At 36.6% G+C, this 27,785-nt stretch overlaps 1 protein-coding gene across 5 annotated transcripts in view; it reads right to left on the bottom strand.

Annotated features, from left to right (window-relative positions):
• The window catches only part of DDHD1 (DDHD domain containing 1), a 93,825-nt gene that overhangs the window by 57,968 nt on the left and 8,072 nt on the right, over positions 1-27,785 (bottom strand). For 2 of the 5 annotated variants that reach the window (XM_079769046.1, XM_079769044.1), the window contains exons 2-4: positions 11,265-11,438; positions 10,665-10,685; positions 2,350-2,451 (exon numbers count right to left, since the gene is read on the bottom strand). In XM_079769046.1, coding sequence (XP_079625172.1) covers positions 2,350-2,451; positions 10,665-10,685; positions 11,265-11,438 — 297 coding nt within the window. The remainder of the gene's footprint in view (positions 1-2,349; positions 2,452-10,664; positions 10,686-11,264; positions 11,439-27,785) is intronic. The other 3 variants (XM_079769048.1, XM_079769047.1, XM_079769045.1) reach the window with 2 other exon arrangements.

The following is a 27,785-nucleotide window of genomic DNA, read 5'->3' on the forward strand; positions in this document are numbered from 1 at the left end:
ATAGGAATTTGTTCATAGTTTTTTTTTAAACTACAGTCCGGCCCTCCAATGGTCTGAGGGATAGTGAACTGGCCCCCTGTTTAAAAAGTTTGAGGAGCCCTGCTCTAACAAGTAGTTAATGGGTTTTGATAAAGTACTGCCTTCCTAGGTGATGTACTATTCCAAAGTCCTCAATAGCTTTGACACAGAAACTTAAGTTCCACTTCTTCTGTTGATTTTTATTTTTGGATCTGTGAAAATTTCACTCAGTGCAAAATAAAACAAGTCTCATAGAGAAAAAAAATTATCTTTAAACTGAGAAGAAAATAACCTAATTTACAAGAGTATAAGGTATTTCTGGAATGGATATTAAAGCCAATTATCACTGGATATTGCTCACCATAAGAAAAATTCAAAGTTGAAAGATGTTTTAGTAAGAAATCAATTTTTTTTTTATAATGCTCAAATCAGTATGCTTATTGCATTTCTGTAACTGCTGTATGGTTGGTAAAAATGAGTTAAAAAAAAAAATCAAACCTATATGCTCCAGAAATTCATAAACTCTGTAAGGCAGGGACTATGTCTTGATTATTATGTATCACTAGCACCAAACACAGTGTCCTCACAAAGTGTCTGACATGTATCACAAATTTAGTAATGTTTGTGGAAGCAATGAACCAAGGAAATTGTCATAACATGTCCACTAATTCATAATTTAATAATGATTATATTTTGAAGAACTTAAATGTTTCCTTTATCTCTGGTATAGAAGTAAGAAAAATTAATATACCATATTCAGAAAACTAGGCACCTTCAGATCATTATGCTTGATTTATTTTCTAAAAATCCTCTTTAAGCAAAATATTATCTCCCATTATATACAAAGACACATAGGTACAAAGAGATAAAGTGACTTGACACAGAATAATTACTGGACCATCTAATATTCTTTTGATTTGAAGATGGGCAGAAAGTAACCTCAAGCTAAAAATGAAAATATATATATAACCTAGGTCAAGATCTAAGATCCTAAGACATTTTTATGTACAGTGGAACCTCGGTTCTAAAACTTAATTTGTTCCGGAATGCTGTTCTGGAAGCGATTTGATCGAAAACCAAATCATTTTTCCCCATTAGAAATAATGTAAGTTGATTAATCCATTCCAGACCTCAAAATAATTCCTGTTTAACCTTTCTTATATACAGTACATGTCTAAGGTACTGTTTAATCTATAAATACTTTCATTAAATTGTTTGAACCACCATCCCCTACCAGCCTTAAAGGAATCACTTTTAGCATTCGGTTCAGGGATGTCTTTCAGGCCAGTATGCAGCATCTTTTCTTGTTTATATATCACTGCCTCTGAAAGGGCTGTTACTGGCTAACTGCTTTACCTTTATCCAAATCAACAAGTTTTTCTACCTCTTCAGTTGCCAGTGACCATTGCTTCTTTCACACCCTTAGCAACATTAGCACTCTTGATGGCCTCGTTATGTTTGAAAAATTGTGCTAGATTTCATCAGCAACAAAAGCATTCTTTCCTTTGTTGCCTGAGAGACGCTTTTTGTCATGCTGATGTATCAGCTTGAGAGGGTTGTCAGTTCAAGGACTGAAGTTTGGTTGGACAACCTAGACATTTTTTCTGTGAACAACCAAATTGTTCCAGATGTGAGATTTTCGAGAACTGAGGTTTGACTGTAAACCTGTTTCCTACCACAATACATAGAAAAGTAAATCCATTCCAGGAAAATGTATTTATTAGCTATGCTACAAATGTAATTCAAAAATTTAAGAGAAACTAATTTGTATTTAACTTACCTGCCAGGACACGTTACTAACATTGAACACAAGACCGAGATGCAATTAACGTAACAAACAATAACATCTTCAGTTCCGAAGAAAACAACGTACAAACTCAGCTTTATAAAAGAACTTTTCATAAATTAAAGAAAATATTTGACTACTTTTAACAATTATTTACTTTTCTAATTCTATGTCCAATCCAAGTCACTAATTTAAGCCTTTTTGTCTGTTTCTAAACCATATTTTTGTTAAAATAGTTTTGAGCAACATATGGTGAAAACAGTGAAACTTCAAGATCAAGATATTAAGAGAATAGTGTTAGGCCAACAAAATTTCATTCTTAAAACTGGCGAATATCCCATTATTGGACTACACACATCATTTACAAATGTTTATAGCACGTATAATTAACACTAAAAAAATAGCACAATGTATACATTTCTATGCTTTAAATACTGATACTAATAATTTCTATGTCTTAAATACAACTGAATGCTCTAAATACAACTAAGTGCTATAAGCCAGGAATATAACTACATGGAGAAATGAAACTACAATTACTGTACCTTGGAAACGCTTTCGTTTAAGACCTGCCGCATCTGTACTCGCCTTATATCCTCTCCATTTGAACAGAGAAGGGAGGGAGAAGGGAGGGAGGTGGTAGGCAACTAAGAAAGCAAAAACACTGAGCTTCAAAGTATATTTTAAATGAGGTTTGCTATTTTGCCTTTTTATTTTATTAACTTTAAAAAATGAGTTGTATTTGACAAACATTCTAAATGCTTTATTTATGTAATTTCTAATTAAAAGTCAGTGAAGCAAAATATCAATGTTTATCAAATATATGCTCTACTTTTACTGAAAAAAGGCAAACAATATCTAAATTTCTCAGTTAAAGACAACTATGCAACCATTATTTTTAATGTCTCTGCATAGGTAGAATAAAAAGACAGAGCACAGCACTTTTGTATGTGCAAGAGATTTATAATCCCCATCTTTACAATACTAAGGTTATTTACTCTCACCCAATTTGTGGCTATGACAGCTAAAAACTGATGTGCAAATTGAGAATGCAATGAATAACATTTTAAATATCTAATTCAGCTTTCAGTGAGAAGATATGACAGTATACATTCCACTAGATGTTTTTGATTACTGGAGTATAATGGAGCCTTCCTACAGAAACACAATATCCTTTTCACAACTGTTCAAGTTGTTAAAAGACTTTTAAAAATGAAACTAAAAAAAAAAAAATCAAATTGGAAGCTCTACTTTTAACTGAGTTATTAATGATAAAAAATGAAAGATTAGTGATAGAATTATGAAAAAAGGTCATTAGTAAAAATATATGCTGACATCTTGTAAGCATGAAACAGGCTACACAGAGTACAGTTGGACAGACTTGATATTTGGCAAATCAGTAGATGACTTGAACCTTAAAGTCACCACTTCCCCTGTCAAATATTGCTAATTATAGATCATTTTTTTATACTTTAAGGAAGCAATTATTTTAAAATCCACTTTGAACTTATAAATTCATTTGTTAATAGTTCAGTTAATATGAACTATTATGAACCACAGAACCTTTGTGATTTAGTTTAAATTTATGTTCTAAAACATTTGACTTTCATCCTCACTCCCTTCTACATTAATGTGACATTCAAAGGTTAGTTACTGTGCAAATGGGAAAATATTTAATTCCTGTTGTATGGTACTAGAAATATAAAAAAAATCTCTTCATACAAAGATGAAGTATAAAGATTGGTGCAATCACTGTAATTGAGAAATGCTTACAAGGCACTTTATATAAAAAACTATAGACTAGGATTAAAAATGGGTAGTAATATCATGATTATAAAATCATTTCATTGTCACAGGGGGTGGAAAATGACAACTGAAACAATTTTCATCACTGAAAATGTTATTTTGTTCATGAGCCTTCTGGTCAGTTACTGAGGAGTAGATGACTACTTGTACAAAACATTTAGAAAAAAAATCAATAGGAAAAAGCTAACATATCCAAGTAGATCAAAATGACATAGATTTGACAGTTTATTAACCAAAGAAACAGAACTTAAATTTTCTAAATCTACTAGTACAACTAACACGAACCAATTCCATATTTACTAAAAGAGAACTTATAGGAAACATATGAACCATAATGACCACTTTAAAATTATGCAAAAGCTTTCAGAAAGCTTGTCAAGATGCAAAAATGAAAGGCTTTCCTTTCTAAAGGAATAGTATAAATTAGGAATTAACAAAAGGGCAAACACCCCAAAACATTAAAAACAGAGGAGCATATTTATTTAAAACATTTTTATAAAATTAAGTAGATATGGTTCTTTTTTTCAAATTTAATTCCTATTTTCACTTGAAAGTCATTTGCTCAAATTATTTGTTACAACATCGTGTTAGCTTAGAGAGCTTAATTTTTCAACTCAAACTATCACAAAAGTACAGTAGACACAAAAGGGTTTACTATCAATCCAAACAGAAATCACTATTAAAAGAAATTCAAGTGCCAGAAAGCATTACTTTTTTCTTTTTTCTAAAATAAACATTTAGTTAGAAATTCTTATGTTGTGTTAGCAAAAATATATATTAACTCAAAATACAACTGGAAGTGCTAACTTTTTAGATGCTAGCATTTAATAAAAATTTTCTTTTAAGTCCTGCACAAAAATAAAATATTTAAAGTATAAAATACAGCATTTCTAATAAATTTCTTTACTATAATTTACCTCTTAAAGACACTTTCTTCAATATATAATTCTAAAAGCAACAGAGTATCAAAAAGGCGGTTGCTGATGGCATACTAACTCCTAGAATGGAACAACTCAGTAACTTTTCCCTTTATAAAAGCTGGCAATCTGGATAAACTCAACTTCAGGGGAAGAAGGCCTGTACATCTCAAACCTGCCAAATGTAATGAGAAAACTGGCAATCTTCTTGGACCGCAGAGAAATTAAGTTAGATAAATTTATAAAAATTAATAACTAAGAACTAGATGGTGGGAATTCTCTAAACCTTCCCCTCTCCTCTCCTGCCCCAGTCTTTTAACTTTTGAAATTCTATATTGATGTTTGGGATATCCCTATTCAGCAACAGTGATAGAAATGAGTACAACTTCACATGCCAAGTGTAACAGCTGTACTGTCATAGCACTCCAAATTAGTTTGAACAGTAAAAAGTCCACTTTTAAACTTTCAACGCATCTGCAACATTATATTAATAATGTGACTCGTGTAGACAGCATATAGTTGGGTCCTGCATTCCTAAAAAATCTGTAAATCTCTGCCTTTTAATTGGATTGTTAGCTCACTTATATGTATTTACTATAGTTATCTATATGGGCAAATTTAGATCCATCATTTCCCATTTATTTTTTCTTTGTTCCATCTGTATTTTGTTCCTCCTTTCCTGTTTTTGTTTTGTTTTTTCTTTTTGTGTGTGTGTGGGTTTAATTAAATGCTTTTTACTATTTTATTTTAATCCCTCTACTCTCCCTCTCCTCTTCTTCTTCTTCTTCTTCTTTTTTTGTTAATTCTCATCAGAGGATGTTTTTCCATTGATTTTTTAGAGAGAGTAGAAGGAGGGGTGAAACAGAGAGAGGGAAACATCGATATGAGAGAGACACGTCAATTGGTTGCCCGATCAGGGCTGGGGATCAAGCTTACAACTGAGATATGTACTGGAACTGAACCTGGCTGATGCTCTGTATCCGTAGGCTGATGCTCTGTATCCACGGAGCCAAATTGGCTAGGACTTCTAAAAATGTTTTTTTTATACCTTTTTATTATGGAATAATTTTAGACATAGAAAAGTTGCAAAAATAGTACAGCTTCCCCTAATGTTAGTTTAGCTATAGAACAACTGTGAAAACTAAGACATTAACGTTAGTACCATACTATCAACTAAAATAGAGACTTTATTCAGATGTCTCCAGTTTCTTTACTAATGTCCTTTTCTGCCCTAGGGCCCAATCCAGGCACCATGGTGTATTTTGTTGTCACGTTTTCTTAGTCTTCTCTAACCTGTGACAAATTCCTTCATTTTTTCTTGTCTTTCATGACTTTGACATTTTAAAAATATTTCAGTTTCAAGGTTATCATTGACAAAATATTTAAAGTATATATTGTGGTGAAGATATACATTGTGAAAGGTTCCCTCCAGCTAGTTAATTATGACCTTGACATTTTTGAAGAGGTATTTTGCAGAATATCTCTCAATTTGAGTTTATTTTTTCACAAATAGATTGAGGTTATGCATTTTTTGGCCACAGTGAGGTGCAGGACTAACTCTTTTAGTTCAACTGGCTATTTTTTGCTGATTCCTGCTTTATATAGATGAATTATAAAATGAATAAGATACTAATCTAGTACTAGGTTGCAGTATTTACAAAATTACTTATTTGAAGGCCTGATTTTATTTGTAAGATTCATCCCCAGTGAAATTTAGACTTTCATTTGTTTGGCTTCTAGATAAATGTCTCCTAGCCTAGGAAGTGGTGTGAAAAGAACAGTGTTTTTATTTTAACTCTCAAAAAAAAAAAATTACATGAAAGTATCTAAATCACAAATCTTTGCGTGCTAAAAGAGTTATGCACAATCTATTTAATTCAATGCTTACTTTGAAATTAGTAGGAAAATGAACAGGGATAAAATACTAAACATTTCCAATATACTTGTGGCAATAGTTACCCTAACCAAAATAAAGATAAAGTCAGAAAGAAAAAGTACTATTTTAGTTTAATGCCTTTCAAGGCAAGAATTCTGTTTAGTTTCTTAGCAATTCCCCATAGAACTTAATAAGAGTTGCTAAATACTATATTTTAAAATGCTTTCAATTATTAAATGGGATTTTTCCCCCCAGAAAGCCTCACCTGAATAACTCCACTGCACTGTAATCAACAACTCTCTTTATTCCAAATCTCTTTTCAGAGTGTATAATAGTCACTATCTACTGTGTTATCTTGTACTTACTCATTGTAACTGTTCTCATCTGTAAGCTTTTCCTTCCCAAAAGGCTAATACCCTTGAGATTCTAGAAACCCTATTTCTTTCAGAAAAGTGCCTAGCACACAGTATTATATGCACATGAAAGCATTCAAACTCTCCTGAAAATATGAAGAGCCAGGCTTTATCACATATACATGAGAAAATTTAGTTGGAAAAGATATTTCTCCCCTCAAATTAATGAAATATGAAATTTAAGAAGCCTGGTGGTAAGAAGCAAAATAAAAGTTTGTAATATTTTATCTTTGTAGTTGTAAATTTGAGTTATTTTTCCAACAAAGATATCTCTTTGGACAGCAAATGTTTTTTTCCTTAAAACCAATGATAATTTTCAAATGTACAACCAAATTTTCCATAATCTTCAAAGTCAAATGTCACATTTTAACACATAAATGTTTTACATAATACCGAATAACCAATAAAATGGTTGGAAATTTAAGACAACAGCATATATACTGAATTGAATTTATAATCTTTGTTAATAATAAAATATGCTGATATTTTGCTGACATGCCATAGTATATTTTAAAAAAGAAAGTTTTCTTCTAATGAACTTCAAAGAATCATCATTTTGAAAGACTACAATGCAAAAGTGTTTTAACAGTTTAACAATTTCCTGTTATTACTAACTAGAATTTTACCACTCAGTGTACTTGGTATATCCTTAAAGCTAGCAAAAAATATTATTATAATATCCTACACTGATACTCTAGAATCAACATATACACGCAAAGGCATAATGAAAATCTACTCACACAAATAAACTATGTTCTTTATCAGACTTATTTAAATGATCGGCTCATATTAGGGTACTGTGAAGAAAAGGGAAGTATCCTGATACATTTAACCTTTTTTTTTTTAAAAAAAAAGTGGTTTTTTAATTGATTTTAGAAAGAGAAAAGGAGAGGGAGAGGTGGGTGGTGGAGAGGGAGAGAGGGAAAGGGAGAGGGAGAGAGATAAGAGAGAAAGAGGAAAGAAGGAAGGAAGGAAGGAAGGAAGGAAGGAAGGAAGGAAGGAAGGAAGGAAGGAAGGAAGGAAGGAAGGAAGGAAGGAATAATCAGTTGCCTCCTGCAAGCACACCTACTTGGTTCCACAATCTGGGTATGTGCCCTGACTAGGAATCAAACTGGTGACCCTTTAGTGCAGGGAACCACGCTTAACCAACTGAGCCACACTGGCGAGGACTACATTTAACATTTTAATAGGGAGTAGAAATATAGATGACACGTGAAATTCTAATTTTTACTGTAATAGAAACAAGATTCCAAGTACATGGGATCTAGAGATAAAACAGAGCTGATGAACTTGCACAGGATGAATGAGCAAGTGGAATAAAAAATGTTTTGAAAACAAATTGAGAAAGAGAAACAATCTACTTATATTTTTATTATTCACACCACACTTTTTCTCCTCTAAGCTCTTAGGATTTGGGGGTTTATTTTTCATACAGACAGTCCTTGGGTTACGTCGGACTCAACGTACGTCATTTCGTGGTTACCTCGCCATCTCCCATTTGTTTATAAAAAAAAAAAAAGTTCCGTCATTTCTTTCTTTTTTTTTTTTAATATTTTATTGATTTTTTTACAGAGAGGAAGGGAGAGGGATAGAGAGCTAGAAACATCGATGAGAGAGAAACATCGACCAGCTGCCTCCTGCACACCCCCTACCAGGAATGTGCCCGCAACCAAGGTACATGCCCTTGACCGGAATCGAACCTGGGACCTTCCAGTCCGCAAGCCGACGCTCTATCCACTGAGCCAAACCGGTTTCGTCAAAAAGTTCCGTTATTTCGACGGATGTACATATGTGCTTTTATGTTTTTTATTATTTATTTACCACAAGTAAAGGTCAGGAATGGTTATCTTTCTTTTAAATTTTTTTACTATTTCACTTCATTACTGCAGTGTATATGCCCCATGTGAGTGACATAGGTGCTTATGTAGGTGGGTTCCGACTTACGGCAAAAATCGCGTTACGTCGCGCCGTAGGAACGGATTTCCGACGTAACCCGAGGACCTACTGTACATTAATAGTAAAGAATTTGGGTGGATACACTGGGCTAATTAAGGCAAGACTTAAGGAGAATTAATAGAAAGGGACAAATCCAGAATTCAGCATTCTCCAATAGCAATGAAATGATATAAAGGTCAGTTCTTCAAATACTATAAAGTAGGCTTTTGTGTTTATTTTGGTAGTGGTGATGAGAGGTTGTAAATACTTCAGGCACTAATAAAAGATCACAGATATGTAAAATTTACTATTTGTGCTATAACTGGGAAAGTATTGTCTCTACAGAAATCTGTAGGAATGTACATAGAGCTTGCTCTGTAGACACTGAACTGCTCTTTATACACTGATATGTAAAAACCTTGATGTTGGCTCTGGCCCACATAGGTTAATTGATTAAAACATCGTCCTGTACACCAAAAGGTGGTGGGGTTTGATTCCTGGTCAGGGAACATACCTGGGTTGCAAGTTCAGTCGGGGCACCTAAGGGAGGCAGATAACCGATGTTTCTCTCTCATATTGATGTCTCTCTCTCTCTCTCTCTCTCTCTCTCTCTCTCTCTCTCTCTCTCTCTTCCCCTTCCCCTCTCTCTCAAATCAATAAAAAAATTAAAAACATTGATGTTGGATTTTACACTGAAATAAGTACGTATTTGACTCTGCAGATTAGGAAAAGGATATTTAAAAATTTTAGACTATGTTATCTAGTACATAACAGACAACTATTATTATATACACGAGAAGCCTGGTGTACGAAATTTGTGCATGGGGGGGGGGGGGGGTTCCCTCAGCCCAGCCTGCACCCTCTCCAATCTGGTACCCCTTGAGGGATGTCCGACTGCCTGTTTAGGACAGATCCTGCTGGGATTGTGGCTAAACAGGCATCAGACATCCCTCTCACAATCCAGGACTGCTGGCTCCCAACCTCTCATTTGCCTGCCTGCCTGATTGCCCCTAACCACTTCTGCCTGCCAGCCTGATCACCCCCTAACCACTCCCCCTGCCAGCTTGATCAATGCCTAACTGCTCCCCTGCTGGCCCGATTGCCCCTAAATGCCCTCCCCTGCAGGCCTGGTTTCCCCCCACCCCCAAACTGCCCTTCCCTGCAGGCCTGGGTCCCTCCCATCTGTCCTCCCCTACAGGCCACGTCCCCCCCAACTACCCCACTGCAGGCCTGGGTCCCCCCCCAACTGTCCTCCTCTGCCGGCCATCTTGTGGCAGCCATCTTGTGTCCACTTGGGGGAAGCCATCTTTGACTACATGGAGGCGGCCATCTTGTGTGTTGGAGTGATGGTCATTTGGCATATTACTCTTATATTAGATAGGATTTGTTAGATTTAATTACCAATTTATTCAGAAGCCACACTTTCCTCAATTATGTAAACTTTTAATCAACTAGATACAAAAGAGATTTTAATTTGGTATAAGCTAAATTATAGTTGCCATGCCTGTGTGTGTGTGTGTGTGTGTGTATGTGTGTGTGTGTGTGTGTGTGTGTGTTTAGGGAGAGAGAAGAGTAAAGAGTAGGACAGAGAAAAGACTTGAGATGTTTCTTATTACTTGTAAGAAAAAAAATAAGCCAATTTAAAGCTTATTGTTTTGCCATTAATTATGTTATATAAACTATAAACAACTATTTCCAATGACATTCATTTCTTCCAAACTGCATTCAGTGAATTACTTGATCAATATTCTGCTTTGGAGATGTTTAAGAGGGGAAGGAAAAGAATCACTTAATTTACCAGATTTAACAGGGCTTGCCAACAAACCTCCCAAATAAAGGCAAGCATGGATGAAGAAACACTTAATAAAAAGAGGAATCTACAAATTCTAATCCACCTATACTGTTATACTCACCAGAATAGTTGATCCCACTGCCTGCAGTAAATGGAACAATAGAAGTATTTTTAAATGTATCACATATTTTGAATTTTACTCAAAGATTAGACATAACAAAACATAGTAATCTTGGCTATTATATAATTATTTTAAACTACTGCAAACATATTCAAGTGCTGAATAAGGAAATGTAAGGAGTAGATTGTTTAAAAAAAGTTGGTTATTAATATGGAGACATCTAAGAGATATACAAAATAAATTAATATTAACAAAACTGCTCTTTTGATATAATGACAAGGGATCTTTTTATAAGTTCAATTTTCTTTAATAACTAAAAACTACTGAAAAGAATGAATTTAGAGAGCACATTATGACAACTTGTCATTTATAGTAAATCATGTTATGCCACTGAACATACACATTAAGTAAAATAGAAATTGAGATAGTTCAGAAATTTATAGACATTTTAAATTTTAAAATAATTATCAAATGTTTAAAATAATGAGAAGTTTTATAAATCTGAATACTCCTAACTTACTTTGTCAAAATTAAAAACAATTCTAAACTTTATCAACAACTTGGTTTATATAATGTATTAAATATATTAATTGGTCTTACCATCTTTTCCATCTATGGATTTTGACACTTCCGTATCAAAACTTTCTTGTATCTGCTGACCTCTAAAACAGCTGAGATGTTCTTGCTCAATTAAATTACTTTCTTCTTCTTCTAGAGGCTGCCAAGTACCATCAATAAACCACTGTCCACGCATTACTGGTATTTTATCAGCCTCTAAAAAGAGAAATCACAGAATTATACATTATAAGATCCTCTAACTTCCCATAAATTCCTAACGGAATTACAATTTTATGTTTTGTATTGCTAAAACAGATTTTCATGACTAAAATTTTAAATTTCAGATTTTAAGCCACAAAATATAATTTTTTCAGCATATAATTTTACTTTCATTAAATATTAAACATAAAAGTTACTTTGGTATTGGAAAGGTAGATGAGCAGTTATCTATATAACTGAGGTCATGAGTAACCAAATTAGGAGGCTAAGGGGTTTAAGAATCCTATCTAATAAAGAGGGAATACGCAAATTGACTGTCATGCTGTCACAAATATGGCAGCACCCATAGCCACAAGATGGGGACACCCAGTACCCTCAGCCCCGAGGGGGTTGGGGTCAGGCGCAGGGTGCGGCCAGTCCCACCCTTAGCCCTCCAGCCGCGCAGGGCCAGCCCAAGGCGCAGGCAAGCCTCAGAACCACCCAGGGCCACCCAAGACTCAGGTAAACTGGGCCAGCTGAGGCTTGTGCTGCCAGCAGTGGCAGCAGCAGAGGTGTGATGGGGGTGTCACCTTCCCCTGATCGCCAGGTTGCCTCCTGCCCCTGAGGACTCCCGGGGACAGGGCGGGCTGAGGGGACCCTCACCCCCACCTCTAGTGCATGAATTTTGATGTACTGGGCCTCTAGGTATTGCTAGAAAATTCCCAGAGGTAGTCTGGCTGGTGTGGTTCAGTGGTTAAGTGACAACCTATGAACCAGGAGGTCATGGTTCGATTTCTCAACAGGGCACTGGTATTTCAGGTTTAGTCTCCAGGAAGGGGCGTGCAGGAGGCAGCTGATCAATGATTCTCTCTCATCATTGATGTTTCTATCTCTCTCTCCCTCTTCTTTCCTCTCTGAAAATATATTAAAACAAAACAAAAAACTCCCAGAAGTAGTTTAGTAATAACGTGTGTGCACTTTCTAGAGCTACTATGTAGGATATAGGCTCGCAGAATTACTGAATAACTGAAACCTTTAATTTTAGTAAGTGCCTCAATTTTTAAAAATAATTAAGGAAAACGTTTTTGAATAAATAATTCTTTGATTAAATCACTGTTCCTGTAAGCCTAAGACTTTCAGTTGCTATTTATTTAAATAAACAAATCAATTACCAAGGGACACTGAGACCCGGTGGCCTCTTAGGGCAGGGCTGACGGGAAGCCATTGCTGTCTGCTCCGCCCTGAGACTCCGCCCATCCAAGCTGAGCGCAGAGGCTTTTGCATATGAATGGCCTGGTTCTTTGAAATCTAAACGTAGCTAACAAACTGCAGCTGAGTCAGTGAGACCCAAAACATTCAAAAGAAGGCCCCAGGCCTCAAAGCAGCTTGCACTGCTTCACAGCTGGGCCTCATCTGGGCACCTCCAAAACCCAAAAAAAGAGGAGGAATCTGCAGATCTCTCTGTAGCTCCTGCTGGGTGGCCTCAGGCAAAGGCTAAATTAGCACCTCCTTGGAGATCCAAGAGCCAGTGTACCCAGGGGTCAGAGTAGGACCATCCAGATTACAACTCCTCAGATCTATAAGGGACACACTCAGGGGGCAGACTCAGTGAGCACAAAAGCCCCACGGAAGCAAGTCTTGCCTCATAAGGGTGTCTCCAGGACAGAAGTTCTCCATTGTAGACACAGCTGATCCTCACAGCCAATTGGCCTGGAGGTCAATTCCTCCCAGTGATACCAACAACAATCAAGGCTTAACTATAAGACTGTGCACACAGCCCACAAAGGGGTGCACCAAGAGTGTCCACCTCAGTAACTGGGGAGGCTGACCCACCGGGCCATATAGGACACCTAGCACACAAAGCCACTCTATCAACTCTGGGAAGCAGCGAAAATGCGGAGACAAAGAAACAGATCACAAATGAAAGAAATGGAGGAAAGCAAATGACTGGATATAGAGTCCAAAACCACAGTTATAAGGTTTTTCAAGAATTTCCTAGAAAAGGCCAATAAATTTAGTGAGACCCTCGAAGATATGAAAAAGGACCAACTAGAATTAAGCATACACTGACTGAAATAAAAAAATAATATACAGAGACCCAACAACACACTAGAGGATCGCAAGAATCAAGTCAAAGATTTGAAATACGAAGAATCAAAAAACACCCAACCAGAAAAGCAAAAAGAAAAAGAATTCAAAAAGTTGAAGATAGTGTAAGGAGCCTCTGGGACAACTTCAAGCATACCAACATCCGAACTATGGGGGTGCCAGAAGAAGAGAGAGAGCAAGATGCTGAAAACCTATTTGAAGAAATAATGACAGAAAACTTCCCCTACCTGGTGAAAGAAATAGACTTATAAGTCCAGGAATTGCACAGAACCCCAAACAAAAGGAATCCAAAGAGGACCACACCAAGACACATCATAATTAAAATGCCAAGAGCAAAAGACTAAGAGAGAATATTAAGAGCAGCAAGAGAAAAACAGTTACCTACAAGGGAGCACCCATACAATTGTCAGCTGATTTCTCAACAGAAACTATGCAGGCCAGATGGGAGTGGCAAGAAATATTCAAAGTGATGAATAGCAAGAACCTACAACCAAGATTACTCTACCTAGCAAAGCTGTCATTCAGAATTGAAGGTCAGATAAAGAGCTTCACAGATAAGAAAAAGCTAAAGGAGTTATCAACACCAAACCAGTATTATATGAAATGCTGAAAGGTATCCTTTAAGAAGAGGAAGAAGAAGAAAAATGTAAAGATAAAAATTATGAACAGTAAATACATATCTATCAACAAGTGAATCTAAAAATCAAGTGAATAAAAAATCTGATGAACAGAATAAACTGGTGAATATAATAGAATCAGTGGCATAGAAAGGGAGTGGACTGACAATTCTTGTGGGGGAAGGGGTGTGGGGGGTGCGGGCAGAGGATGGGGTGGGAACCAGGTGGAGGGGAGCTATGGGGGAAAAAAGAGGAACAATTGTAATAATCTGAACAATAAAGATTTATTAAAAAACTAAAATAAATAAAAATAAAGCAAAAAGAAAATGGAAATAACAAAGCCCTAAAAATAAAAAGCAAAATGAAACAAATGAACTTAATTAAGTTGTGAGTTGATGGTTTAATCACATGTATAGAAATTATTTCAAATAAATTATTTCAAACAGTAATTTGTACATACATATTAGGTATTTGTCATGGATAAAAAATGCAAACATATCTTAAAACTTTTACAGTACCTACACTTTATAATTGTTAATTTTATAATATTGGTATTGTTAATTTAGAACTGTAGGTTACGATAACTAAATTAACTTTGTTAATATAATCAGAAATCAAGATTCTTTTGCACAAGAAAAAAGATACAATATAAAAGTCAAAGAAATAAAAAATATAATTTTAAATTTCAATTAGAAATGTCACCATGAACTAATGATGCATTCTCTCTTTTAAAAATATCCTAAGCTTTGCCCACTTGATAAGGCCGAGAAACAAAGACCAATCCAGGATAAGTGAGTACTCCCAACATAAAGACTGTGATCTCTAAATATCATTTCCCACTAAAAGGAACCAAGAGTCCTTGAAGAAATGACTAATTTCAGGTGTAGTATGGGAAATTAACTAGATGGCCCTGAAACATCTTATTGTAGCAGACTTGTACTGGGATATATTCAAAATCCATTATGTGTTTCTATTTCTTCTTGCATTGTGCTATATGGTTGACTCTCAAACAACATGGGTTTGAACTGCGAGGGCCCAATTACACACATAATTTAAAAAAACAACATGTTTTATTGATTTTTAAAGAGAGAGGAAGGGAAAGGAATAAAGGAAACACTGATGAGAGAGAAATGTCATCAATCGGCTGCCTCCTGCACAGCCCGGACTGGGGATTGAGCCCGCAACCCAGGCCTGTGCCCTGACCGGGAATTGAACCAGAACCACTGCCCTCTTGGTTCCTGGGTTGACGCTCAATCACTGAGCAACACAAGCTGGGCATAATTTTAAAAAACTTTTTCTTGAAAAAAATGGTGGCAGAGTAAGTGGATGCGGCATGGACATGCTCCCAGGAACAAACTGGTATTACAACTAAAATACAGAAAAACTTCCTGAATAATCAACGGAAAATTCGCAGGAGAGAACCCTGTCACCCAAGGACCGAAAGTGAAGACCGCACAGACTGAAGAAACAGAAAATCAGAAAAAACACACAAACAAACATTTTCTCTAGCTTTTTATTGTAAGAACACAAATATATAATATACATGAAATAGAAAATATGTGTTAATCAACTGTTTATGTTATCAGTAAGGATTCTGATCAACAGTAGGCTATTACTGTTAAACTTTGGAGGAGTCAAACGTTATAGTACATGGATTTTTTTTTAATGTGTGGGGGTCAGCACCCCTAACCCCTGGGTTAAGGATTAATTGTATTCTAGTATAGCAATTCTGCTATGTTGATGTGCTTGCTGTATTATTTGGTATATAAGGTACTCAAAAATATTACAACTTCATTGAGAATTATGGCTTTTAATGTTGAAAAGTATACTCTGGCCTGGCTGATGTGGGCTCAGTTGGTTGGAGTGTCATCCCTTAAACCGAACATGAGTTTGATTCCCAATCAGGGCACAGGTTTCAGGTTTGATTCAGTCAGGGCATGTACAGGAGGCAACCTTGATGTTCCATTCTTACATTGATGACTCTCTCTCTTTCTCAAATCAATAAACATATCCTTGAGTAATGATTTTTTAAAAAGTATACTCTGTTGTATCTAATAATTTTTTGCCTAGTTTCTTCTTTGACTGGAGATGGCAATCTCTGCTTTCAGACTATTTCAGTTTGCCTGTGATTTTTTTTTTTGCACATCCCTTTATTTTTATCCTTTTAAATCACTGTGCTTTAATGTGTCTCCTGTATACGGCATAGGACTGGGTTTTGCTTTATGAAGCCATTTGACAATTTTTTCTTTTAATAGGTGAGTCAAGCTTATTGATGATTGATATGTTTAAACTCTATAATTACCATTTTTATTATTCATATTTACCCTTTTTCTTTCTCTAGTTGCTCTTTTTTGCCTTTTTTGTTTTAGTGGTTGCCTTCGCGTGTGTATGAGTACATGATATGTATTTTAGAGTTTCCTAAATCTCTCTTCTGCTTTCTTAACTTTTTATCATCTGGCCCCTTTAAGTGGTATCCCCTAATTCCCAGTTATTACTTATGCAATAAGGCAGTGGTCGGCAACCCGCGGCTCGCGAGCCACATGCGGCTCTTTGGCCCCTGAGTGTGGCTCGGCGTTAGAACCACTTCTTCAAAATAGACTCGCCCAGGCCAAAAACCGACTTCTGCGCATGGACCATGAAGTTTCAATCGCACTGTACGTGCGTGTCCGCACGTGGTATTTTGTGGAAGAGCCACACTCAAGGTGCCAAAGAGCTGCATGTGGCTCGCGAGCCGCGGTTTGCCGACCATTGCAATAGGGAATTATTTTATTTTACTTTTCCCTTTATTTATTTTTAGTTTTATTCTTTCTACTTTGTTGGAACATATAACAATTATATCCATGTTACCACTGTTTTAGTCTTGGATTTATAATGAAATATATTAAATTCTCATTAAATATTTCCTAAATTCTTTCATGTTCAAAACTGATACTTGAAGGACGGGTTGGCTAGCTTGAACTTTGTTTCCTTGTATTTTATAAAAAATGCTATTGTATGTAGCCTTCCTTTGTATATTGTTTTTCAGAGGTATGATACACATTCTACTTTTTAAAAATTGGTAATACAGTCTCCCGCCCCCCCCCCCCCCCCCCCCCGCTTGGAGACCCAGAAAAAAATTTGTCTTTAAACTTTAATAGTTTCACTAGTCTTTAAAATCTAATAATTTACGACTCAGAGTTCACTGTTTCGGATCAATCCGTTCAGGGTAGGCCCTTTTAATCTGTAGATTTCCATTTTTCTCTAATTTCTGAAAAGTTTTCCAATTATGGTTTAAAAATTTGTTCTGTTCTATTGATTTCTTTTTCTTCTTTAGGGGCTCTATCAGTACTCTAGGTCTTCCTTTGCCTTTACTGCATTTCACCCCCTTTCTCTCTGATACTTTTTGTTTCTCTCTGTATCTCATGTTCATTCTTTTGGTTGTTTTCCTTCCTTCCATCAATGCCCTTACATTAATACCTCTATTAGTATGTCCTTACATTAATACCTCTATTAGAAGTTTGAGGACATTTTATTTGGTTGGAGTGTTATAATATAGTTTCTCTTTGTTTTGTGTTTGCTTTTGAGGGAAGAATTTTTATCAGTGAAAATGCATTAACTCACGTTTTCTGTATTCCTCTTAAAGTAGCTTTGTATGTTTGATTTATTTTTATTCCTGAGCATTTTATGGATAGAGTTCAAGTGTCTGCTTCTGCAGGTTAGTAAAAACAGAAGCTTTAATGGATGATGTCGTGGTGGTAGTGGGTGGGTGGGTATGGAATTTGTGTGCCTTGTTTCTCTTTCATTTCCCTAAGACCCTAATTTTCTCCTTCCTTCTTTCCTCTCACTGCCATGGCTCCAAGAGGCACCTTACTTTCTCTATCTTCTCCCCTAGGAGGAATGTTTTTCTAATGTTGCTACTTCTGGTCCCTCTCACTTTCACACACCTTCCCTCCAGCTGCTGCTATGAATCACTAAGTCCCAAGTCTGTGTTCAGATTTTGCCAGTTGTGTGGAGGAAGTTTTCTTTCTGAGGGTAATTCTGTTTGAACTTCATTTTAATCTCTGATATCCTCTCCCTATTTTTCACAGTCTCTAAAGCCTTTCTTTGCCCCCCTCTCCAGAACAGAACAGAACACAAACCTGCTACTCCACCTGTATCCCCTATCAGAGCGAATGGTATGACTAATATTCAGCCAGTCACTCAAGAAAGTAATCTGGGAGTCATCCAAGATGCGTCCTCCTCAAATGGACACCAAGTACTGTTTATTGTATCTCCTAAATCACCCTCATCCCTTACTCATCAGGCCTACAGTCAATGCCTGAGTTCACACTCCTATCATTTCTACCTGTTTTATTTCAGAAACTTTCCATCTAAACTTATATCCTTAGCTTCAATTCTCACCACCACTACCAAATACCTGCTCACAAGCATATGTATGTAAAAGTACATGCACATACATACACATACAGATTCCCCTTAGTTTCTTCTCTTTAGACACTCAGTTCATATTTTCTAGAGTTGTCAGAGAACCTTTCTAAAATACAACAAATCATGTTATCCTAACACTTAAATTATTTCATGGTTCCTCACTACACTCCAGAGAAACTCTGATTTATAAGCTCTTTATGATTTTTGCTTGAAATACCTCTTTACACAGTGATGCTACTTTAGGTATTTTTTCATCTAACTAAATGTCTACCATGAACCAGGCACTAGAGCAGGCTCTAGGGACATATAAGATGATGGTGATGGCTCCTGTGCTTCCATGTTGAGGACAGTTCTCTGAATGTGTTATGCTGAGTTGTACTTCTGTATCCTGCACGCACTACTCCTAGCTGGGATGCTCTTCCCCATTTTCTTCACTTAGCTAACTTTTATATTTTTCTTCAGGAAGCCTTTAATCACAGTGGTCCCTCCTCTGTGATTCCAATGAATTAATTAGGCACATTATCTACCAGTGTGTGTATTTGTATGTATGTATATGTTTGTGTACGTGTGGTCTTTTTGTATTGCTTTGTCTTCTTCACTTCAGTGGATCCTTGGATATAGGTGCAATGTTTTCAGAAGATAAGTACCTATCATAAAGTATGATTTCAATAAAGGGATGTTGAATGTTGCTGAACAAGATACATCTCACTGTGCATTACCCCACTGGTTTGGTAGACTGAGCACTTTCATTAGTGCTCCAAATTGGGCCTTCCTCAGGTTGAGTGGTGCTTGCCACCTATCTGTTTAAGTTGGGTTATGCTTCAGGGTGTGTCACATTCTATTTTCTGATAATTATCTGATTCAGAGGAAAAAATGTGTCTATTTTCCAAGAATAAAAAAATGGAATTTTGAGGTGGTGAACATTTTGTTAAAGGATGACAATAAAGAGAATAATACAAATCATAGCATACAGCTCAATGGCTTTTTACAAGTTAACTATACCTAGATCAAGAAAGAGAACATTATCAACACCTCAGAAGACCCCTTCTCACATCTCTCTTCAACCCTCACCAAGGGTAAGCATAATCCTAACTTTAGCAACACCGATTAGTTTTACTTTTTAATAATTTATATAATAGAATCATATAGTATTTACTTTTTAATTTAGCTTCTTTGGCTTAGCATTATGTTCGTAAGAGTCAGCTACACAGATGGGATTATTTTTATGGTTAAGGTACTTGCCAGAGGTGAGCATCACATGGCTGTGAGCTATGTTCCTGATCTAGCTACTTCTATCATTAAAACTATTGTAATTAATAGAGGCATCAGCCAGCAAATCCCTAATTATATGCTGAAATAGATATTCAATCATCAAGTCAATAACGGATCTCTATAGGGACCAAGCTCTAATTCTGGAAAATCACCCTAACTGGGCCTATCGGTCATATAAATAAAGAACTCTCTGTTTTGGACTGGAGAAAACTGCCCTACCTCTCCAATAGAGATACCTTTTCATCCTGGCTCAGGCTCAGAATACCCCATGCTAGGCTGCCCTCATGCCTATATATACTTTTAACCCCACTTGAGCTCTGACATCCCACAATAAGCCATCATCCCTTGTGGCTGCCCTCCTTACCCAACTAGGCCTCCAATATCCCATGCTAGGCTGCTTCTCATATGGATACCTCTTTACTCAACCCCATGCCAGACTGACCCTATTGTATGGAAAGAGGAAAAGAGAGAAGGGCTAATGTAGTGGTTCTCAACCCAGCACAATTTTATCTTCCAGGGGACATTTGGCAATGTTCAAAGGCATTTTTGATTGTCACAACTTGGGTGGTGGTGGTGGTAGTGCTACTGGCATCTAGGCCACAGATGTTGGTAAACATCCTACAATGCCCGGAACAGCTCCCCCCACTCCACACCACCCTGCCTAGCAACAATAAATTATCTGACCCCTAATGTCAACAGTGCTGAGGTTGTGAGAAACTCTGGATTAGAAACACCTTTTAAAACCGAAAACACTGGTATCTTTTTACAGAGTAATTCTAGAAATATAGACATCTTGCAAAAATGTCTCAAGGTATGGTACACAAAGATATATACCTCGGTATTGTTATAACAGAAAACAAAAGAATAACCCTAGGCAGTTTGGCTTGGTGGACAGAGCATCGGCTTGAGGACTGAAGGGTCCTGGATTCGATTCTGGTCAAGGTATATACTCTAGAGGAATTCTGGAACATTTGGACAAGAAGATGCATATAAAAATTTTTATTATAGAAATGTTTATAAGAGCAAAAAAATGCAAACAACCTAAGTGTCCAAAGAGGAAAACAAACTGTGGCATACCCAAATGGCCTCATTTAAACTTAATCATCTCTTTAAAGGCCCTATCTCCAAATACAGTCACATGCTAAGTTAGTGGTAGTAAGGCCTTTAATAGATGTCTTTGTTGAAGACACAATTCTGCCCGTAACAGTCCTCAAGAGTTTTTATTACATAACTAGAGGCCTGGTGCATGAATTCGTGCATGGGTGGGGTCCCTAGGCCTGGCTGGCGATCAGGGCCAATTGGGGCCTTCTCGCCAAATACCCATTGGGCCTGGGCTGATTGGAGCCTGCTGGCCAGGGGGAGGGACACGGGGAGGAACTGCGGGAGGTTGGCCAGCCAGGGGGAGGTACTGACAGGCAAAGGGGCCAGTTGGGGGGAGGGACAAGGGGAGGGACCATGGGAAGTTGGCTGTGGGAGCGCACTGACCACCAGTGGGGCAGCTCCTGCGTTGAGCATCTGCCCCCTGTTGGTCAGTGCATGTCATAGTGACTGATCAACCTGTCATTCCAGTTGTTCGGCTGTAATGGTCGCTTAGGCTTTAACATATATAGATCCTTGCAGACATTCACATTACATTTTCTCAAATTGTAATTCACAGAAGGCAGATTTTACATGTTGTTAGCAATTTCTACATTTCAAAATGGAAAATGGATTTAAATCAGAGGCCTTTTGGTCCTTACCCCTGGGAGTTTAATATTTTGGTGGTTTTAGGCAGTGCAGAATTTTACATGCTTAGGAAAAAAGTTCTCTCTAGGTACCTAGCTAGTCAAAAAATGCTGCATATAAGGGAGAGAAACCTGTGCCAAAAATGGAGTATATAATCTTAACACAGATTTTTGAATTTTTAATGTTAATTTTAGCTTAGTGGAGATATTCAATGCAATACTGACTATGGACATTCTATCATATTATTAAAGTAAAAAATGAATTAACATAGTTGGAACTTTTAGAATCAGCAGTTTGTCATTCAAACCTATCTTATCTTCTCCTACCTTCTCATTCTATACTCTCTATATTTTCCAGCTTTAATCTGTGGTTCTCAAGCTTATCAGAATCACTTGAATGAAATTAAAAGATGGATTTTTAAAATTCCTTGCTATATACAATAAATCAGTCTCTGAAGATAGGGTTCAGAAATGAAATTCTCCAGGTTATTATTGTAAAGCAAACGCTCAGCAGTGACTATTGTTTAAATTAGTAATCTTCAAAAATCTTTTGAGTACATTCTCACATATATACACATAAATTATGCATGTGGATTACTGTTCTAAAATGCTTTATACAGTATAAAACACACAGAAATAAAAATTTGAAAGAATGAAACAAAAGTAAATATAAATTCAAACATTTTCATTGTGACGCCTTCAACAGAGTGCATATACCATTTTAGAGCCCAACTGGCTTAAATTATAAGGATGTTTGCATCTTTAATTTTAGCACTGTTTCCTTCTGAGCTCCAGACCCATATATGAAAACACCCACTAGATGCTTCTGTAGCTGGATATGTAATAGGCACTTTAAATGCAATATGTCAGAATAAACTATTATTTAGCTTTCCTCACCTTCCCTACGGTGAACCTGGGTAGGAAACCTCCATAACCCATGTTAAAAACATTATAGAAATAACCAGGATTACCCTTCCACTTACTCATACTGCACTGATAGTGTACATATTATACTTCTTTAACTTCTACCTCCACCACTCCAGTAACCATTCAGAGTACTGTCCTAGACCTTCACTGTTTCTCACTTGCAATCCTTCAAAAACTCCTTAACTAGTCTCCCTGATGATATCACTTTCCCAGCTTCCCAATTAAGTTCCACACTATTGCCAAAAAATCTCAATATGTAATCTGACCAAGTAATTTCCTCATTTCATACTTTCCAATGTCTCATTCTCATAGGATAAAATTAAATTTTCAATATGAAAATTTAAGGCCTGTTCTTATCTAGACTCTACCTATCCAGTTCCTCCTTCTTCCCTTTTCTACCATATTCCCAATGCTCTTGCCAAACAGAATCTCTGGAGTCCGCTGAATGCATGAGTCCTCCTTTATGACTCTAAGCTTTTAAACATACTATTCTCTCTGCCAATAACACCCTTCTTTAATACCCAAATCAAGCATAAATTTCTCCGAAAAGCTTTTTGTAAACTCAAGGTAGTTCACTCCCTTCTTAGTATAGATGAATATTTATGGAATAAAGTTATAAAAAACAAACATCTTTTGTAAAAGAGAGGAACCGGGTAGTAAAAGGAGAAAAAGATCTATGTAGTTAAAATTCAGAACGTCAGTGCCTTGGCTGGCTGGGTAGCTCAGTTAGTTAGAGCATCATTCCAATATGCCAAGACTTTGATCTCCAGTCAAGTCACATATGCTAGTAAGCAGCAATTGATGAAGGCAAAATAAGTGGAACAACAAATCAATGTCTCTCTCTCCCCCCCCCCTAAAAATCTATAATAATAAAAGTGTAATGTGCTAATTAGACCCCACGACCTTCCGGACAAAGACGGGGCTGCAAGGGAAGCCCTGGTCAAAGGTGCCTGAGAGAAGCCGGTGCCGGCAGCCGGGAGAAGGAAGGCCTACTCTTGCACAAATTTCATGCATTGGGCCTCTAGTCAATAATAAAAAATAGACATGTAGTTCAGTTGTTTATAGCTGGAGACAGGATTAATTTTTAAAAATAAATTCAGATTGTCAGCAAACATAAAAGCAAAAACTTGAACACATGCAAAAAGAAGCTGAGGAAAACATTTATTCCTAAGACTAAAATCACAAGAACCTTATTTGAGCGATATACTTAGAAAATCATCAACTAGATGGATTAAGCAGTAAAAGCAGGCAGTTCTTACATAGGTTACAAAATAATCCAGGATATTAGGTATTGTTGGCATAGAACCTTCACATCTGCTCAGGTGGTATAAATTGTGAGTTCATACATGGATATAGGAGAAAGGAAACTGGCTAAGAACTCAGAAGGCATAGGCTCTAATTCCAGTTCTATCCCTTAACCTCTCTGAGACTCAGTTTATCATCTGTAACATGAGGATATTCTTTCTCACTTCAGGGTTATACTAGGAATTAGTAAAATAATGTATGTGAAAGCACTTTGTAAACTATAAGATCCTATTCCAAATTATGGTATTACACTAACTTACATAATATCTTTTAAAGTTTCTAAAACCATATGCAATGGTTAAATCTGGTTATATGAAAACTAGCCTTCTAGAATTCTCATCCATTTGGCTTAACTAAACTCCCTTTCCCCCTAATATTTCTTTCAAAATGAATATCTCACACTTCAACAACAGGAGAAGCATGCTCAGAAAATCAAAAACTAAATTTAAGCTAAGACGTGCAGAGGAGCTCACTATAGACACACTGTGACTGGCAGGTTAATGCAGATTTACTTCCTGGTGATATCAGTAAAAGATGGGTCCTTTGATGTGAAAACAAGGATCGTTAAAGAGTCTGTTTTTTTACAATGAGCTATAAGAAATAAGAGAAAAAGAAAGGTGGGCACTAGGAAACATGAGAAGTTAAATGCAGCAATTGGTTTGGTACACCATAGGTATTATGCCAACAAAAAGAGGCAGCAGCAAAGAGTTTTGAGGTACAAGTTTAACAACTGCTTCTATCCTACAACCCATTAAAGCAGCAATAGACTTTAATACAAGAAATAAACCAAAGACAATGGGGACATTTTAAAATGATAAAGGCATGTTTCATCAAAAGGATAGAACAATCCTAAATGTGTATGCACCTAATAACAGAATTTAAAAATACATAAAATAAAATCTAATAGAACTAAAAGAGTAAATAAATAAACCCACAATTATAGTTGGGGGACTTCATTCTTCTCAATAACCACTAGAGTGATTTTACAGAAAATCAGTAAGAATATAGAAGTTTTAAATTGGAAGGACAGAGCAGAAATAGGTAGGTAAAAGAACAGAGGTGAAGCAGCTTTGAGACACTTAGACTGGCAGAATTAATGACAATGTTATTAATGTAAGGTCTATAAACCTGTGCAATCAGAATTACTTGGGATACCTATTAAAGAGAAAGATTCTCAGGCTCTAGGTTCAGATCTCTTGAATGTAATATCCTGAGATGATCTGAGAATCTACATTTTTAACAATAATGCACTTGACTGTTAGGCTCAATGAAGTCTGCAAACTACTGGTCGATAGGATGCCATTCCATAGGCAAGGGAACCCAGGAGAGATAATTCAGAGGCTGAAGAGTTTTCCACTGTCCTCATCTCACCTGGAAAGGTCTTCATTTTGTTCAACCTCAGCATCTACAAGAGTAATCAAGGTCCTTGAATTGTGAAACTTTGTGATTCCCAGAACTCTCAGGGGGTGAGATTAAGCAGGTTTAAGATTTGCATACACACACACACACACACACACACACACACACGCACACGCACGAAGAGAAAGAAAGCAGAAAGACAGGTAGGGGAGATGGGGAGAATATGTATGTGCTATATATATATATGCGTTATGTGTATACATGTCTCAAATTTAGGGTGAAGTAATGTTGACAGAGCCATAGATTCTCTTCTTTCTTACAAATAAATTTCTAGAAGCTAGGCTTCTAGGTTAAGAGCCACTATACAAGCCTTGCTTAAGTAAAATAGCTAGCATTTATTGAACCAGGTACCATACTAAGTGCTCTATCTATGTGTATTTCAATATTCATAATAACCCCATGAAACAGGAATCATGATCCCCATTTACAAAGGAGAAACTGGGCCACAAAGAGATGATAATATACCCAAAGTAACAAGGATTCAAACTAAGGGATTTGGCAACAAAGATCTATTTTCTGAGCTCATGTAGCTTTTATTGCCAATTCTGGATAAGGAATCACTTGCTGTTTCAGGTCCCCTAGACTAAGCGTAGATTGATTTTTGAAGCTTGATGTTGCACCAGATGCCAGAACCCAACTGTCATTCCTACCCTAGTGCTGGTTCAACTGCAGGTCAATTAAGAGAAATTCCTCAAAGTTCTCATGCTGAGATCTCTACTGTAAGGTGAATTATGGGCCACTTCTATCTTGCCAACATGGCAGAAAGCAAAGAACACTACTGGCTCTGCCTCCACTGAAAACTGAGTAGTCTTTTAGAAAGCTGTAAAGTTCTCTATTGTATCTAAAGTCCTGGTAGCTGATTAGATAGATGCTCTAAATGAGCTTTTGGGATGAAGTCAGTACCTCCCCATATCTAGTGACAGGATTTACACACCAAAAAAAGTAGATGGTCAAGAATTTAGAATGCTTTTTATGGGGAAAATTTTCTCTTTTCTCACAGGCAGATTTGTAAGAGAATCACTGGTGCACTCCTCTGTGTACAAGCCAGGAAGAATCAAGACAGCACAGCTCTTTCTGGGGCCTGAAAGACCAGGCAAATCAGTCAGTTCTCACAAGAGCAGGCAACAATTAGAGGGGTTCTAGGACTATGCCTAATTGACAGTCAATTACCTAGAGTCAAGGCCAAGAAAATGCTAAGTCAGTAAAGAGACAAATCGAAATACGAGACTTGAAAGCCAAGAATGTAAAGTGGGTTATAAATTTGAACAGATAGAAGAGGCAGGCAAATGGAGAAGTAATAATAGCTGTTATATAGAGTTTACTATTTATCATGGGATGTTTCAAGATCTTTAGATATTTTAACTAATGCATTACAACAATCTTAAGAGGTAGGTACTATTATCCATATTTTACAAAAGAAGAAACTGTGGCACAAAGAATTTAAATTGCCCAGTTAGCAGATAGTATATGGCAGGGCTGGAATTTGGGCCTAGATAGTCTGCCTTCATTTACATTCATAAACACTACACAATATTGCCTCTCTAGAATAATAAAAATTGAAATGGAGATGGCAGAGTTGAAATTGATGAGCTAAAGTAGGGTAAATATTTACTTGAAAACAAATGTATACCAGGTTCATCCTTTATGTGTTACCTATCATACATTTTGATGGGTTCTACATCTGGCTATAGAAGACAGAATCCTGTTGGGCAATCAGAATTCCAAACAATCCAATCCAGTATTCCAGGATTAGGGACATTCATTTTATGTGAGTTACACCCTTCTCCAACAACAACAACAAAAAAGGTGTAATAATGTAGTTTACATAACAGGCTAAATAGTAAACAGGTTAAAAACAAACTGCAACCATATAAAAAAAGATATTCTAAAATATAGGATCCTAGTTTTTTCTAACGAAAGGCAAAGAGCAGAACCATGGGTGGTGGTGGTAATCTTAAATGAGAAGAGTTAACAGTGGTTGGTTATACAATGAAAATGTCAAGCAGCCTGGTCGGTGTTGCCCAGTGGTTGAGCATTGGCCCATGAACCAGGAGGTCACAGTTCGATTCCCGGTCAGGGCACATACCAGGTTGTGAGCTCGATCCCTAGTAGGGGTGTGCAGGAGGCAGCCAATTGATGTTTCTCTCTCTCTCATCCATATTTCTCTCTCTCTATCCCTCTCCTTTCCCTCTGTAAAATCAATAAAAATATATTTTAAAAAAAAAGAAAAAGGAAAAAAAATGTCAAGCAAAGGTATGTGTATTTCATAAACCTTATAAATAGGTAGACCTGTCTCATTTAGTGCTGGCCATATAGGAAGGTTTCATTTCAGCAATAGATAACCAGCATGGAAGAGTGAGTGCCACGGAAAGTGCTTGAGCATCCATCCTGTTCTTTCTTCAGTTTGAGTGGTCCTCAACAATCTCTTTGTAGACTCTTTCCAATGACTATCTTTGATTCACAGCAGAGATTTTCTTTTTCCAAACATAAACAAACCTGTGGTTACTTAATGTTAAAATATATACCAGGTGTTAAAATGTAAGTTTTTTTTAAAAAATATATTTTATTGATTTTTTACAGAGAGG

Source organism: Cnephaeus nilssonii (genome assembly GCF_951640355.1).
Source record: "Cnephaeus nilssonii genome assembly, chromosome: 4".
NCBI classification, from domain to species: Eukaryota; Metazoa; Chordata; class Mammalia; order Chiroptera; family Vespertilionidae; genus Cnephaeus; species Cnephaeus nilssonii.